Source organism: Gorilla gorilla, chromosome 12 (genome assembly GCF_029281585.2).
Source record: "Gorilla gorilla gorilla isolate KB3781 chromosome 12, NHGRI_mGorGor1-v2.1_pri, whole genome shotgun sequence".
Classification (NCBI taxonomy): Eukaryota; Metazoa; Chordata; class Mammalia; order Primates; family Hominidae; genus Gorilla; species Gorilla gorilla.
In genome coordinates, this window is record NC_073236.2 from 110,703,002 (window position 1) to 110,719,336 (window position 16,335).

Genomic DNA, 16,335 nt, shown 5'->3' on the forward strand with positions numbered 1-16,335 from the left:
AAAAATTAGCCAGGTGTGGTGCTGCATGCCTGTAACCCCAGCTACTTGGGAGGCTGAAATAGGAGAATTGCTTGAACCCGGGAGACAGAGGTTGCAGTGAGCCAAGATCGCACCACTGCACTCCAGCCTGGGTAACAGAGCAAGACTCTGTCTCAAAACAAAAAACTAGAAATATTTGTGAATATCTTAATCTACTTGAATTTGATTTCAGGGAAGTCATGCTGTTCTAAAACACTTTTTCAAACAACTGGCAGAAACAAACCCGTGGTTTGTACCAAATCTGCCTAAGGCCAGATAGCATTCCTTATGGCCCTATGTTATCTACTTTTAGCTTACTTTTTAAAAAATAAAATGAGGACAGTAATAGCACCTTGTGTCTTGTAAGGTTGTTGTGAGAGTTAGATATGAAGCACTTACAACACTTAGCACACAGTAAAAGGCTAATAAATCCTAGTTCCTAGTATGATGCATTTCATTATGATTGCCCCATTAAACATTTTTAATCATTTCCCCTAATCCTTTTCCATTTCGCTCTTAGTTGTGAGGCCTAGAATTGTTAAGGCTGTTTCTCTCACACTGAAGTATACTATACTAAAGGAAATATAGGGAAGGGAAGGAACTATTTAAACTTCAGCTTGGAGATAAAATCCTAGTGATGGCCGTTGTACACTCATCTTCCTAGGGATAAAATTAGGAAATGCATTTCCTTTCTTCCCAGAGACATTGCTGCCAGAAACTGCCTCTTGACCTGTCCAGGCCCTGGAAGAGTGGCCAAGATTGGAGACTTCGGGATGGCCCGAGACATCTACAGGTGAGTAAAGACGGCCTCACCCCTCGGGGCCTGTCTCTCTTCCACCTCAGCCCCTCAAGAATGGGGTGTGGCTGCTTGTCCCTTACATCATCTCCTGGTACCCTGTCAACTTTCTACCTAAAATTTCACTAAGTTCCTTTTCAGGCTATGGGAAAACTTAATTAGTGACCATGCCCGAAGACCTAAATCTAGGATCACACTTCCTGCAGTAATTGACACCAAGCTTTTTTTTTTTTTTTTTTTTGAGACGGAGTTTCGCTCTTGTTGCCCAGGCTGGAGTGCCATGGCACGAACTCGGCTCACCACAACCTCTGCCTCCCGGGTTCAAGCGATTTTCCTGCCTCAGCTTCTCGAGTAGCTGGGATTACAGGCATGTACCACCATGCCTGGCTAATTTATTTTTGTATTTTTAGTAGAGACGAGGTTTCTCCATGTTGGTCAGGCTGGCCTCAAACTCCCAACCTCAGGTGATCTGCCCACCTCAGCTTCCCAAAGTGCTGGGATTACAGGTGTGAGCCTCCATGCCCAGCCGACACCAAGTTCTTAATTAGGTTGTCCATCGGTTCCAACTGTAATCTGGCCATGCTCTGAGACATGGGATAACTTGGATACTTGATGTGGAAAGACCTTCAAAGTGAGCTTTATTGAACTTCCTCAACTCCTCTTCTCAGTATTCAGGAATTCTAAGTGGCTATGGCTTCTATCACCGCAGGCACCTGCATCCCAGATCGGGCAGGATGCAGGGCCTGGCTCGTTGCTCAGCTTTAGCCACCCCAGGAGATGTGGAGTATAGTGCAGAACCCATCAGTACTTAGCGCAGCCTTATTTTTTTTTCGCTGTCACATTTTCAAGGCTACATTTTAAAAATTATTTTTTTCAGTTTTAAAAGCTAATACTACTTTAATTGTACTTTTTCTCACTCTTCTCTTCCTAGCCTCTAGTTCCTTTTTTTCCCTGATTATTTACAACACTGACTTGCTATGTGAGCTAAGCAAGTCCCTCCTTGCACAGGATGACCCCTTCCCTAACTCACAGAGGTAGAGAGAGGAGCAATCGTTATATGGAGCTTTAACTCTTTGGGGAATAAGTGAGACTGATCCAGACACCACCCCTGAAGGCCTCCATCAAACATGGTAACAGTCCCCACAGGGGTGAGCATGCTGAGGCCATCACGTTACCACGGGGCAGCAGCATGTGGAAGATGTAGTAAAGACGTCTCTGGAGTGTCTACCACTGCTATCCGTCGCACTCCTCTCCTCTGCTCCACTTCGCCTTCTAACACTACCCACAAGCTCAGCGTTCCTTCCTCTCCTTCCTCAGAATACCCTGGGACTGCCTCTCATTTCAAATACAAATGCTGCAGCATGACTCCTTGAGCTCTCTGTTATCTGACTTTTCCTTCCCAGGCTCAGCTCTGACAGCTCCCAGCTCCAGGCTTCAACCACCCTAAGTTACCTACAGTCCTTCATTCCCCCACCTACTCTGCACTTTGTACAATGGCACGGGTCAGGAATGGTCTTCTGGGAGAGCGTTTTTCTACTCAGCTCCATCAGTGCCCTTCTGTGAAGCTCTCCCTGTCCCTGACCCCTGCCTCAAGTAGAATGAATCAATTCTTCATTTGTGTCACTGAGCCTTGCACACACCTGCATTACTGTATGTATGTTCTATATTGCAATGCATATATATCCATTTCTTCCACTAAACAATATCCTTGGGAGAGAGAGACTGACCTATTTATGTCCTCAGCACATGGCAGAGTACCTGATACATACTAAATATTCAGTACTTATTTATTGAGGTAATTAATTAATGTCGACAGCTGGCAAGAAGCTGCCTCCTGTAACACACTCACACAGGAGAACACCAGGCTAGACATGCAATTGGCCTAACAGGTAGATGAGTTAATTTATTGGTTTTTATCAGTGAGTTGCATTAATGACATTACTGATGAAAACTAATAAATTAACTCATCTACCTTGTAAGCCAACTCCATGCCTAGCCCTGTGTTCTTTTGTCTGGGTGTGTCATGGGAGGCAGCGTCCACACAGCTGTCTAGATTACTGGTTGATTGCCTATACTGAACTAAATGCTGTGTGAGTGTCAGAGGATCCAAAATGATTAAGACACAAGCCCTGCTCTCAGTTCTCCCATTTTGGATCTTGCATTACTGCAGATCATCAGAAACACACTATACTTATAAGGTTGGAGTAATGTTATGTTATTCATTGTGAGCTATAATAAACAAAACCCAACAGAGAAAGCTAAACATCTGCTAGCAGGTATCTTAGTCATTGCATAGATCATTCCTCTCATGCCTCTCGTGGTTTGTTTTGTCTTCTATTAAATGACACCAAAGTTCTTAACTAAATGATCTGTGTGCCCCTGCTCTCCTCCTGAACCGCCAAGGACTCTTGGTTAATTTCAGACCTTTAATTGGTAGACTATATTGTTGCCACTTTCTCAACTTTCCCAGCAGGGCAGATGCTTAATGCCATCTCCAGATCCTAGTTTGGCCTCTTCTTCCCCACAGGGCGAGCTACTATAGAAAGGGAGGCTGTGCCATGCTGCCAGTTAAGTGGATGCCCCCAGAGGCCTTCATGGAAGGAATATTCACTTCTAAAACAGACACATGGTAAGTCTGCTATCATCCTCCAGGTATCCCTACAGCCATAAGGTGGTGCTCCTGGGCCAAAGGATTCTATACTCTAAGCCGGGAGCCCATGTGTTAGTAGGGAGGGAAAAGAGAAGAATCAATACACCCGACAACAGTGGTTCTCAAATGTGAGCATGTATCAGAATTCATGAAGACTTGTTAAAATTCAGATTATTGGACCCTACCCTGGGAATTTATGATTCAGAAGATCTGGGATCTAGCTGAGAATTTGCATTTCTAACAAGTCCCAGAGTGATGCTGCCATTGCTGGCTGGAGGACCACACATTAACAGCCACATGTAATTTTAAATGGCAGATTGAACACATGCCCCTCACAAAGTACACACACCAATAAAGGGAGTCTTTTAGTTGCATTAAACTCTGCAAGAACACAACAATGACAAAATTTCGGAAACTGGGAAGTCATGAACAAGTGGTACCTTACTGAGAAGATTAGAAAATGGATCTCTAAACCAAGTCCAGATCCAGAAACAGGGTTGGTTCCCTCTGCCTGAGAGCCCCAGAAAGGTCCAGAAATTGAAAGTAGGGGTGTAGGCCAGGCACGGTTGCTCATGCCTGTAATCCCAATACTTTGGGAGGCTGAAGCTGGAGGACTGCTCGAGCCCAGGAGTTCAAGACCAGCCTGGGTAGCATAGCAAGGCCCCATCTCTACCATAAATTTAAAAATTAGCCAGGTGTGGTGGTGCACGCATGTGGTCCCAGCTACTCTGGAAGCTTGGATGGGAGGTTCACTAGAGCCCAGGAAGTCAAGGCTGCAGTGAGCTATGATCATGCCACTCCACTCCAGCCTGGGCAAGCAAGAGAGGGAGGGAGGGAAAGGGAGGGGGAGGGGAGGGAAAGGGAGGGGGAGGGGAGAGAAGGGAGGGGCAGAGAAGAGAGGAGGGAGGAAGACAAGAAGGGGAGGTATAGCAAACAGGAAAATTCATGAAAGGTCTGTTTAAGGAATAAGTAAATCCTGTGGCTGAGCCCCTCACCCCTGAAGCTTGCTGGCTGTCCCTTATCTACCATCAGCACAAGACTTGGGCTCTCTCTCTGAAGAGACTGAACTGAAGTCTCCCTGGTCCTGGCCCCCACTGGCCACTGGGCAGATCATCAGAGAATTTCTCTTTGGAGGACCGATGAAGAGACAATTACAGATACAGTACTGCCAAGTGGGGCACAGGTGCAGTGGGCTGAGTAATGGCCGCCCGAGGGTATCAGGTCCTAATCCCAGAGGCCCAGAATTGTTGCCTTATAAGGAAAATGGGTCTTTGCAGATGTGATGAAGTTGAGGATACTAGAGTGGGGCAGCTGTCCTGGATCATCTAGGTGGGCCCTAAATGCCATCGCAAGTATCCTTATAAGAGAGAAGGACCAGGAGATTTCACACACACAAAAGAAGAGGCAGTGTGAGCACAGAGGCTGAGACTGGAGATACGGCCCCAAGTCAAGGAGGTCCCGCAGCCACTAGAAGCCAGAAGAAGGAGGGAACAGATTATCCCCTAGAGCCTCCAGAAGGGACACAGCCCTGCTGATGCCTTGATTTCAGTCCTGTAATACCAGTTTCAGATGTCCGGCCTTCAGAACTGTCAGAGAATGAACTTATGTTGTTTTAAGCCACCAAGCATGTGGTTGGTTGGTTGGTTTTGTTTTTTACAGCAGTCACAGAAAATTACAGCTAGTGAAACAAGCAAGCAAGCTACCCACCAGCCAATGTGTTACACAGAACTTTCTACTGGCTTCTTAATATCCTAGTCTTAAAATATGAACAGCCAGCCAAGAATCAACAAACATTTGAGAAAATATTCTAATCTGAAGAGAAAACACATATAAAAAGGAACTTGAAAGAAGAAACATGTAGAAAGTGTAGGAAAACTTTTTTAAAAACTATAATATCCTCCAAAAGATCAGAAAAACTATTGCAACCATAAATGGAGGACAAAAGGTTATTTTAAACAATACTCTTAGGAGGAGAAGGAAATCCAAGTGTGATAAGAGGTGGCCTCAAGGAGACAGGCATGGCTACCCTGAAGCCTGTGTGGGCTGCGTGTTCTCACTTTCTTCCAAAGAGTACAGGGCTGGGTCAGAGGGGAAAAGAGAAACTTCACAGTGGAGAGACCTGACAAATAACGACCTCAGCCAGGTGCTCAAGGTCAACCTCAACAGTGATAAGTCTAGGGGCCAAGCACAGTAGCTCATGCCTGTAATCCCAGCTCTTTGGGAGGCCAAGGTGGGTGGATCACCTGAGGTCAGGAGTTCGAGACCAGCCTTGCCAACATGGGGAAACACATCTCTACTAAAAACACAAAATTTAGCTGGGCATGGTGGTAGGCCCCTGTAAACCCAGCTACTCAGGAGGCTGAGGCAGGAGAAATGCTTGAACCTGGGAGGTAGAGGTTGTAGTGAGCTGAGACTGTGCAACTGCACTCCAGCCTGGGCGACAAGAGCGAAACTCCATCCCAAATAATAATAACAACAACAGGGCTGGGTCATCTTGCTAGTATGTTCCCCTGATGTGATGAAAATGGTACTTTACCTCTGTGGTCTTCTTCCTCCCCACATCCCATAACCACAGTCTAATCATGAGAAAAACAGACAAATCCCAATTGAGGAATATTCTACAAAATCCCTGACCAGATTCTCAAACCTGTCAAGGTCATAAAAAACGAGGAAAGTTGGAGGTGTTGTCATAGTCAAGAGAAGCCCAAAGAAACAGGACACTTAAATGTAATGCGATATCCTAGTAGGACTCTGGAATAGAAAACAGAGATTCAGTGAAAACTAAGGAAATCTGAATGAAGTATGGGCTTTAGTCAATAATGCCTTAATTGTGGTTCATTAATTGTAACAAGTGTATCGTACTAGTGTGATGCTAACAGTAGCAGGGATCAAGTGTGAGGTATAGGAGAACTCCCTGTATTCATAGTTTCTTCCAAGTTTGAACTGTTCTAAGAAAAAAATCTTATTATTTAAAAATTTGATGACAGAAATGTAATGAAAAGGATGGAGTGTGAAGCTAAATAAACCTTCCAGAAAATAAACCTAAAAAGAGATGGGAAATACAGGAAAATATAATAATTTTTTATTTAAAAAATTAAGGGGTGTAGACCAAAAGGTCCAATTTAGCTGACAAGATAGGAGTCCCAGAGAGAAGGAACAGAGGAAATGAAGAGAATAAAGACAGCAGAGCAATCATTCAAGATTTCCTAGCACAGGACATAAATTTCCAGAATGAAAGAATTCACCAAGTGCCAATCACCATGGATAAAAAGGGCATATCCTCGGCCAGGCGCAGTGGCTCACACCTGAAATCCCAGCACTTTGGGAGACCGAGGCAGGTGGATCATGAGGTCAGGAGTTCGAGACCAGCCTGGCCAAGATGGTGAAACCCGTCTCTACTAAAAATACAAAAATTAGCTGGGCGTGGTGGCGGGTGCCTGTAATCCCAGCTACTTGGGAGGATGAGGCCGGAGAATTGCTTGAACCTGGGAGGCGGAGGTTGCAGTGAGTTGAGATTACTCTAGCCTGGGCGACAGAGCAAGCAAGACTCTGTTTCACAAAAAAAAAAAAAAAAAAAAAAGCACATCCTCAGGCCAATGGTAATAAAGATCCTGCAAACTTCCACAAAGAAAAATTTAAAAATTAATAGTAAAAAATAAGAGAGATTAAAAGATAAGGAATCCAAATGGCATCAAATTGCTTAACAGCACCACAGGAAACATAAGAAGACAATGCAAGAATGAAAAACCTCCACATTTTGAAAGCCTGGAGCTGAGATCATGTCATAAGATGGTGCGGCCACGAATAGTCAGAGCTGCCTTTCTGACCAGCGTTAGATAGATAATGAGAGCAAGAGCCTTTGTTGTTTTTACACCAGTGAGATTTGGTTTTAACCTAACCCAGTGGATCTCTAAGTGTGGTCCATCAGCACCACCTGGGAACTGCGAATCCTCGGCCCCCACCTCAGGCCTAATACAACAGAAACTCTAGGGGTGGGACTCTGCAATCTGTGTTTTAACAGATGATTCTGATATGCAGGGAAGTTAAGAGCACCAGCAACCCAGGGGATCCAGAGACAGAGAATAACTTAAGCAATTAAATAATTGTCCTGAACACACGCACAACCTGTGACCTAACGCTCCTATTTTTAAGTAAATACATTAGAGAGAAGATGACACAAATAGACTTGGGTGCTGGATGTTCACTTGCAACATTGTTTACAATAGAGAAAAAGCCAAACAAAAATAAAAACAAAACCCAACCCAACCCAACTACCCCTCAACTACGAGATGGAAAAATTAACTGTGGTTTACTTATATCATGGAAAACTATTCCGCAGTATAAAAGAAGACACTAAACCTACATATATCAACATAGATAAATCTCAAAAACACTGTTCAGTGGGGAAAAAGCAAATTACAAAAAGGAGTAGGATACCATTTATGTATAACTTTACAATATAAAAAATGTCTATAACACAGTATTGTTTGCACTTTCACGCATTGTTTAAAAATGTGAAACACACATACAATTGTAGGATACAGTCTAACTTCAGGGGAGCAGATAGAGGGAGGTGGGGTCTTTCTGTCTCTAAGTCTTCATAAAGAAAGGGAGAGCTGATACGAGTAAGACAAAAGATTAACATCTAGATACATAGATAACTCTGTTCCTTTTTAAAGTTTTGACTGTTTCACAATTGGAATGCTTAAACAAATTATATAGCTGCAAGGATTAGGAAGTGCTCTAAGACAATCAGGCAGAAAGAGGAGGAGCTGGGGTTTTCTTGGCAAAGGTGGGCGGGGGGAAGCTCCTTACCGGAGGTAACTTCAATACCGGAAAGAAAGGGCAGGCCTTGGAAAGATCTGAGAGAACGGCTTTCCAGACTGCAGGAAAAGCCAGTGTGAACAGCCAGAGGCAGGAAGGAGCCTGGCTTGCTTGCTGAGGAATGAAATCAAGTCCTGATGGTCGGAGCTAAGGGAGCCCAGGGCCAATAGGGGTGGAAGGGATGGGTCAGAACACAGACGGCCTTGGAACTCAGATGAGGGGATGTGGATTTTATTCTAAACACCATGGGATGCCAGTTGAAGGGTTGTAAGCAGGAGGGTGATATGATCTTTGCTTTATAAAAAAAATCTCTCTGCCACTGAATTTATACTAGAGGTGGGTAAGTGAAGAAAGAAACCAGTTAAGAAAATCCTGCACATTGCTAGCTGAGAGAAACAGGAGAGCAGCGTGGCTTGGTGGTGGCAGTGGAGGTAGCGCAAAGTAGTCAGATTCAAGATTTTTTTTTTTTTTTTAGACTGTCATTCTGTCGCCCAGGCTGGAGTACAGTGGCGCCATCTCAGCTCACTGCAACCTCCGCCTCCTAGGTTGAAACAATCCTCTCACTTCAGCCTCCCAAGTAGCTGGGATTACAGACGCGTGCTACCACACCCAGCTAATTTTTGTATTTTTAGTACAGACGGGATTTCACCACGTTGGCCAGGCTGGTCTCGAACTCCTGACCTCAAGTGATCCGCCCACCTCAGACCCCAAAATGCTGAGATTACAGGCTTGAGCCACAGCGCCCGGCCTCAAGCTCTATCTTGAATGTAGAGTTAACAGGACTGCTGACTGTTGGATGGGAAGTGGAGGGGTGTGGGATAACGGAGTCAAGGATGACTTCTGGGTTTTGGGCTTGAACAAATGCATAACCAGAGGTGCTGCTGAGTTGGGAAAGAATGAAAGAGGAGATGGTGTGGGTTCAGAAGGAGTTCTGTTTGGGCATGTTAAATTTGAGTTGCCTATTAAAATAGGCCAGTGAAGCTAATAAGTGGGCATCTGATAGATGAAACTAAAGATCAGAGAACTGTATGAGATCTTGGAATCCACTGGATGGACATTTAAAGATATTAATTTTGGGCTCCCATTTTTCCTAAGAGCATACCCTCTATCACACCTGGAGACCATCTTCCACAATGTTTTTTTTTTTCTTTAATCATAACCTCCTTTCAGGTTATGATTAAGGAGAAAAATGTAGCTTTTAAAGGCTGATACAGAACAGCTTAATATTTTAAAATCTTTTATCAGATTATCTTCATCGATTCAAATGTTTAACAGTTTAATCAGCAATAATGTTTGCTATTATTTCTATCAATCATTCCAGGCAGAGCAAGTTTAATACCAAAAGAAAGTGAAGTTTAAAAAATATATATATATTTGATTTTAAATGCTCTGGTGCAAAGCTTTGGGCTTTTGTCGCTCCTGTTTAGGGCAGGCTTATAGGTGATGAAAGAACCATCTGGCATACAAAATATAGATTTGCCTCATCTGTAGGGTTTCTAGATAAAATACAAAATGGTCAGTGAAATTGAATTTCAGATGCACAGCAAATAGTTTTTTAGTATAAATATTGGAGCATACATATACTAAAAAACTATGTGTTGCTTATCTGGAACTCAAATTTAACTAGGTATCTGGTATTGTTATTTGCAAATATGAAAATCCTACTTATTCAAAATTATTAAAGTTCTATGACCAATACTACTTCTTGCTCCCTTGAACTGTAAACTAAGAAAATAAATATCCACGTGCAGTTCTATTAGTGCTCTCAAAGGATGCTATAACCTATATCTATCTAGAAAAACAGAAAACATATAGCTGTAATTCTTTAGGCCTTACTGCCAGTTTCTTGTTCATTTGATTTTGCCTAGTTAGTTTTGCCTTGAAGGGAAGTAAGATCACGAAACAGAAAGGAATAATATATGTGCCAGGCAATTTGTAAGTAGCAAAATCGAGAGATCTAATAATGTATTCCAGTCTGTCTCGGATTAGTTGTATAATAACCTGTGCTTCAACCTTCTCATCTGAAAAATAGGGAAAATATCTTTGCCCAATCCTTCTCACAAGTCTTTGAAATTTCACACAGATGATGACAATAAAAGCACCCCATGTTTCTTAGAAGATGAAGGAACTATTGTTCTCTACAATTTTTGTGGTAATATTTGCTAACCTCAGAAAACTACAATCACACTAAAAGATAGTCTTTGTCAAAAAGCTGATCATTAGGTAGTGGTTTAAAGTTTTAATCAAAATATCAAAGGTGATTCTTTTGGAACACGAAGAATTCATCTCATAAAGCTTTTAAAAAAACAAATGAGAAATCAAATATTTTTAAAGGGAAATAGAGAAAAATGCCTTATCAGATTTAAGACAAATACACAAAAAGTAAAATAGAATGGTATCAATGCAAAAAGCAGACAAATAGATGAAGTGAAAATATAGCCAGAAACAGACCTGTTTTTAATCGTGAGTCAATGGGTAAGGAGGAAATTATCTTATGCATAGTGTTGGAAGAGTAGTTATTTGAAAAGCCAATCAATTTAGGTCCTTACCTCACACCAGACACCAAATTAAATTCCAACTAGGTTTAAGAAGAGAGCAAAAACAAACACAACTAGAAGAAGATAGCAAATATTTATCTAATCTTTGGTGAAGGGAAGATTGTATAACTATAAAATAAAGGAAATCATGACATTAAAAAAATAGGTATGACTATCTAAAAATAAAAATCTTTCTTTGGTATGCTAAAAAGTAGCATTAGAAAGCAACTAAGGCCAGGTGCGGTGTTTCACATCTGTAATCCCAGCACTTTGGGAGGCCGAGGTGGGTGGATCACCTGAGATCAGGAGTTCAAGACCAGCCTGGCCAACATGACGAAACCCTGTCTCTACTAAAAATACAAAAATTAGCCAGGCGTTGTGGTGGGCGCCTGTAATCCCAGCTACTTGGGAGGCTGAGGCAGGCGAATCACTTGAACCTGGAAGGTGGAGGTTGCAGTGAGCCAAGATGGCGCCACTGCACTCCAGCCTGAGTAACAGAGCAAGACTACATAAAAAAAAAAAAAAAGAAAGAAAACAACTAATAAAAGTATTTGAATTTTTTATAAAAGGTTAACATCTCTGACATATAAAGAGTGCCTACAAATCAAAAAGAAAATTGATACATACCAATTTGTCCCAGCAGATAAAAATGGGCAATTCATAGGAAAAAAAAGTGAAATGAATTAATAAACACTTGGGAAAACATCCAACCATGTGAATTATCAAGTCAATAAACATAATTTAAAATATTCTACCATTTTTTCCCTTAAAATCAGCAAAAGTTGTTGTCTTTATTATTAAGAATACTCAATGCTGGTGAGTGTGTTTACCACGCTTTTACATGGTGCTGGTAGATGAATAGAGTAACACATTTGGAAACCAAATAGTATGCACCAAGAATGTGTCAATATTCATAGTCTTTTGATCTAGTTATTTTACTAGAATTAGCCTACATTTTAATTCAGTAATTACCCTGAATTACTAGATTATCCTATCTGGATTCAAGATCCATCTTGAAAGTTATAGGACTGCTGACTGTTGGATGGGAAGTGGAGGGGTGTGGGAGAATGGAATCAAGGATGACTCCTAGGTTTTGGGCTTGAGCAAATGTATAACCAGAGGTGCTGCTAAGTTGGAAAAGAATAAAGAAGGAGATGATGTGTGTACAGAAAGAGTTCCATTTGGGCATGTTAAATTTGAGTTGCCTATTAAAATAGGCCAGTGAAGTTGATGAGTGGGCATCTGATGGATGAAACTGAAGCTCAGAGAACTGTAAGAGACTATGAAATCAGCTGGCTGGACATCCTAATCTAGTAATTCAGAGACTTTATCTTAAGGAAATCTTCCTTTTAAAAAATGCACAAAGATGTTCATCATAGTATTTTAAATATTTTGAAAACTGAAAACAATGTGGAAATGATAAGGCAAACCAACTACTCAATGGAATGTTTTACAGCCATTAGCCATTCCAAATGTTATTTATAAAATGCACTGGCATGGACAATGTTTATGCTATAATGAAATGTGCAGAAAAGTCAAGGTTCAAAATTGCATATTGAATATAACTGCAAATAAGTGAAAAAAAATCTCAGCACAGAAACGACTTAAAAATCAACAGTGGTTGTCTTTTAAGGGAGCATCACGTGTAGTATTTTCTTATTTTTAAAATTTTTCTACATTTTAAGAGTTCTATGTTATGGAAAAGGGTATAATGGGAAAAAAAAGGTTGAAATTGTCTGTGTGCCTATGTGAGTGTGTGTGTGAACGTGGGTGGGTGTGTCTATATCCATCTCCATGTCCTCTGTCCCATGCCCAGGTCCTTTGGAGTGCTGCTATGGGAAATCTTTTCTCTCGGATATATGCCATACCCCAGCAAAAGCAACCAGGAAGTTCTGGAGTTTGTCACCAGTGGAGGCCGGATGGACCCACCCAAGAACTGCCCTGGGCCTGTGTATGACTCTTTTAGGAACATTTCTACTAGTTACTAAGCAGTTTTTCTTTTCAAAAAATATCCAGAGCCACATATGCTTCTTTAAGATGAAGGGGCAGATGGCTGCCCTCCCTTTAATATGCCCCAAGATGCGAATGTGACTGCGACTTCAATGAGATGGGTGGGTCTCCCAGGCCCTCAAAAGCAAGGATGCCATCCCAGAAAAAGTATCCATTGTCTGGCTACAGGCTGTGGACTCACCAGGCCTACATTCCCCAAGCTCCTGCTGGGAATGTGTGTCCCAGGCCCAGTCCCTGCTGCCCTACACCGTATGTCTGTGTCTACTTTAAAGATTTCCATTCCCTGCAATGTCTGCTGCCCTGCCTGGCACCCCTCACTTCCTTCCCACAAGCAACGTGGATGGGAAATATAACTGGAATATTCTGTCCCCAAAGTGGCTTTAATTCAGGAATGGAGTGGCAGCAGCCGTGGTTAACATAAACATCAGGATGTCTGTGTTAGATACCTTTACACCTGCGCACTCTTCCTTGACCAATCAGCAGGGGGCAGCATAGGCCAAGTACACGGGGCCTAGAGAGTTCGCACCCTCAACGTATTCGTTGCAACCCTGGGGCTGGAAGAAAATATATTTTTCATCATTGTGCTTCTCCTTATTTTAATTAATGTGCTTCTTCTTTTAGATACCGGATAATGACTCAGTGCTGGCAACATCAGCCTGAAGACAGGCCCAACTTTGCCATCATTTTGGAGAGGATTGGATACTGCACCCAGGTAAAACATTTTCTCCCTTTGATCAACATTTACTCTATATGAAAAAGTCTTAAAGATGGCAAATACCGAAATATGAAATAGGTCAAGCCAGTCAGAGTACAAGATTTATGATCGCAATAGTGAAAATTAATTTTCTCTAAAATGAAATGACTGGTGTCTCCATTTGCCCATTTTGTAAAATAAATATTAGTAACCTCACCAGCACGCAGCACAGTGCCAGATGCACAGTAAAAACTGGGGAATCAATCCAGTCCACAAGAATTTACCAAGTCCCTACTGGGGACCTAATGTTTTAGTAGCCAAAATTGAAGCTTCACAAGACATATGGAACACATCTGCTCTCAAATAGTTTAGAGCCTGGCTGGAGAAATAACAACATGTGAAATAATTAACTGCATATAAAATTGATAGATTATATGTCCAACTATATAAGTCAGGAGGATTAAGGGAATGAAATTTCAAAGTAATCTGGAGAAATTTTAACATCATCAATAATACTTGCTATCACTCATACTGCACAAATCACTTTTTGCATATTTCATTTTATCCTTAGTGAGGAATGTAAAATATCCCTACCTTATAGATGAGGAGTTAAGGCCTGAAGAGTCTGTCCAAGTCAAACATTTTTCTAGCAATCCTGTGGGTTCCTCTACAGATCCCTCTCCCATTCCTTCAATAACGACTCGAAATTTTTGCTTCTCTCCCTCATTTTCAGCCGACAGCTATGCTTCCTCCCTCACCAAGAGGGTGGAGATTATCATAAGAGAATGCCCTCATTTCCTCCCTGTCTCTGATACAAACTTCTCTGCCTCTGCCACCATTTCTCACCACCTGCCTTCCCGTCTCTCCTCCCCTTCAAGGCCAGCCTTGCTGCCAGTATCACCAATCGCCTGCTCAGGGCTTTGTTCTGTCTGATGCTCTCCTCTTCCCTGTATTCACTTTCTTTCCCTCTCTCTTGGTTCTCATTCTGCCAGGATATCTAATTCTGAGACTATTTTAGAAGAGTCAATAAACCACTATTTATTTATTTAATTTAATTTTGGGGGCAGTCTCGCTCTGTTGCCCGGGCGGGAGCACAGTGGCGCCATCTTGGCTCACTGCAGCCTCCACCTCCCGGGTTCAAGCGATTCTCCTCCCTCAGCCTCCTGAGTGACCAGGATTACAGGCATGTGTCACCATATCCGGCTAATTTTTTTTGTAATTTTAGTAGAGATGGTGTTTCACCATGTTGGCAGGCTGATCTCGAACTCCTGACCTCAAGTGATCCACCCACCTCGGCCTCCCAAAGTGCTGCCGCACCTGGCCTACCTACTATTTCTTTAAATCCCCTCCTCTTCATTGTGACCAAAGACAGACATATTTTTCAAACTGTAGTCATTTTCCAGCCTCACTACTCCATCCTCTTATTCCTTTCAGCTCAGGTGAGTGAACTGGCATTTTTATCTATAGACTTCCTATATCACGTTATTGAAGGTTCTTTCAGAGAACTTTGTTTAATGACATTAAGTTATTTTGTTGTAATCTGAATGGAATACACCCACTTAAACATATATACCTTCTTAGGAGTATTTTTCTCAATAGTCTATAATATCCCTCTTAAAAGGCAGTTTTACACAAGCATATTTAAAATGATTGATTCACTATAGAAATTACTAAAACACAGAGGGAACTAAAGAATGTTTTAATGAGTCAGAGGTAGTTATTTTTTAAACTCAATGATGAACACTCATGTGTTTTTCTGTTACTCAGGTAATGAGGGTCTTTTCTCAATTTGCATAAAATATTAATTAATTTCTCCAAATTTAATTTTTCTTCCACAAATTTTCCCTAAACTTCTGGCAGCTGCTTCTGTTCTTCTATGTTACAATCTATTACTGTGAAAATGATCTAGCACACAGTTGTTTTTGTAAATAGTTTTCCTCACAGCACTTCAGCATTTCCTGGGTTGTGCAAAGGGTCCCTCACATCCAGACTAGTTAAAGAATGCCTGTAATCCCAGCACTCTGGGAGGCCGAGGCAGGTGCCTCACCTGAGGTCAGGAGTTCGACACCAGCCTGGCCAACATGGTGAATGAAACCTTGTCTCTACTAAAAATACAAAAATTAGCCAGAGGGTGGGGTGCATGCCTGTAATCCCAGCTACTCAGGAGCCTGAGGCAGGAGAATGGCTTGAACCCACGAGGCAGAGGTTGCAGTGAGCCAAGATTGAGCCATGGCACCCCAGCCTGGGCGACTGAGCAAGACTGTCTCTAAAAAACAAACAAAACACACACAAAAACATGCATTGTGGTACCTGCACATGTGATGATGTGGCACAGGAAAACTTACAATCAAGTGTAAAGTACCCAAATGGAAATGGAAAGCAGCTGGGAAGAGATCAAAAAATAAACCCTGTAGGCCAACATGGCATGTGTCTCCTCTCCTCCTCCCCCCAGCCCGCCACCATCATCACTCTTGAAGTCAAACACATAGGCTTTTATTTTTATTTTTGTCAGTTGGAACGATTTTAGTGGAACTAGACTGGAATAATACAAATAATAATCTTAATTTTTTTTAAATCCACTAATCTTTAAAAATTGGCCAAAGGTCTCCTCCTCTGCAAAGCTTTTCCTGCTCCACTCTGTCTCAGGCACCCATACACACTTCCATTATAGCGCTTATCCTCTAAGGTCTTTGAGGATAAGGATGACTTCCCATTCATTTTGTATGCCCCAGTGCCTATAAGTTAGTATATTCTCAATAAATACTGGTTTCCTCATCTGTAGAATATGTTTAGATAACATCATCTC

The 16,335-nt window shown here is 42.0% G+C and overlaps 1 protein-coding gene across 1 annotated transcript in view; it reads left to right on the forward strand.

Moving 5' to 3' along the window:
* ALK (ALK receptor tyrosine kinase) overlaps positions 1-16,335 on the forward strand; it is a 738,088-nt gene that overhangs the window by 718,717 nt on the left and 3,036 nt on the right. Inside the window, exons 25-28 of the mRNA XM_019021235.4 lie at positions 719-811; positions 3,342-3,443; positions 12,642-12,776; positions 13,457-13,547. Of these exons, the coding sequence (XP_018876780.4) occupies positions 719-811; positions 3,342-3,443; positions 12,642-12,776; positions 13,457-13,547 (421 nt within the window). The remainder of the gene's footprint in view (positions 1-718; positions 812-3,341; positions 3,444-12,641; positions 12,777-13,456; positions 13,548-16,335) is intronic.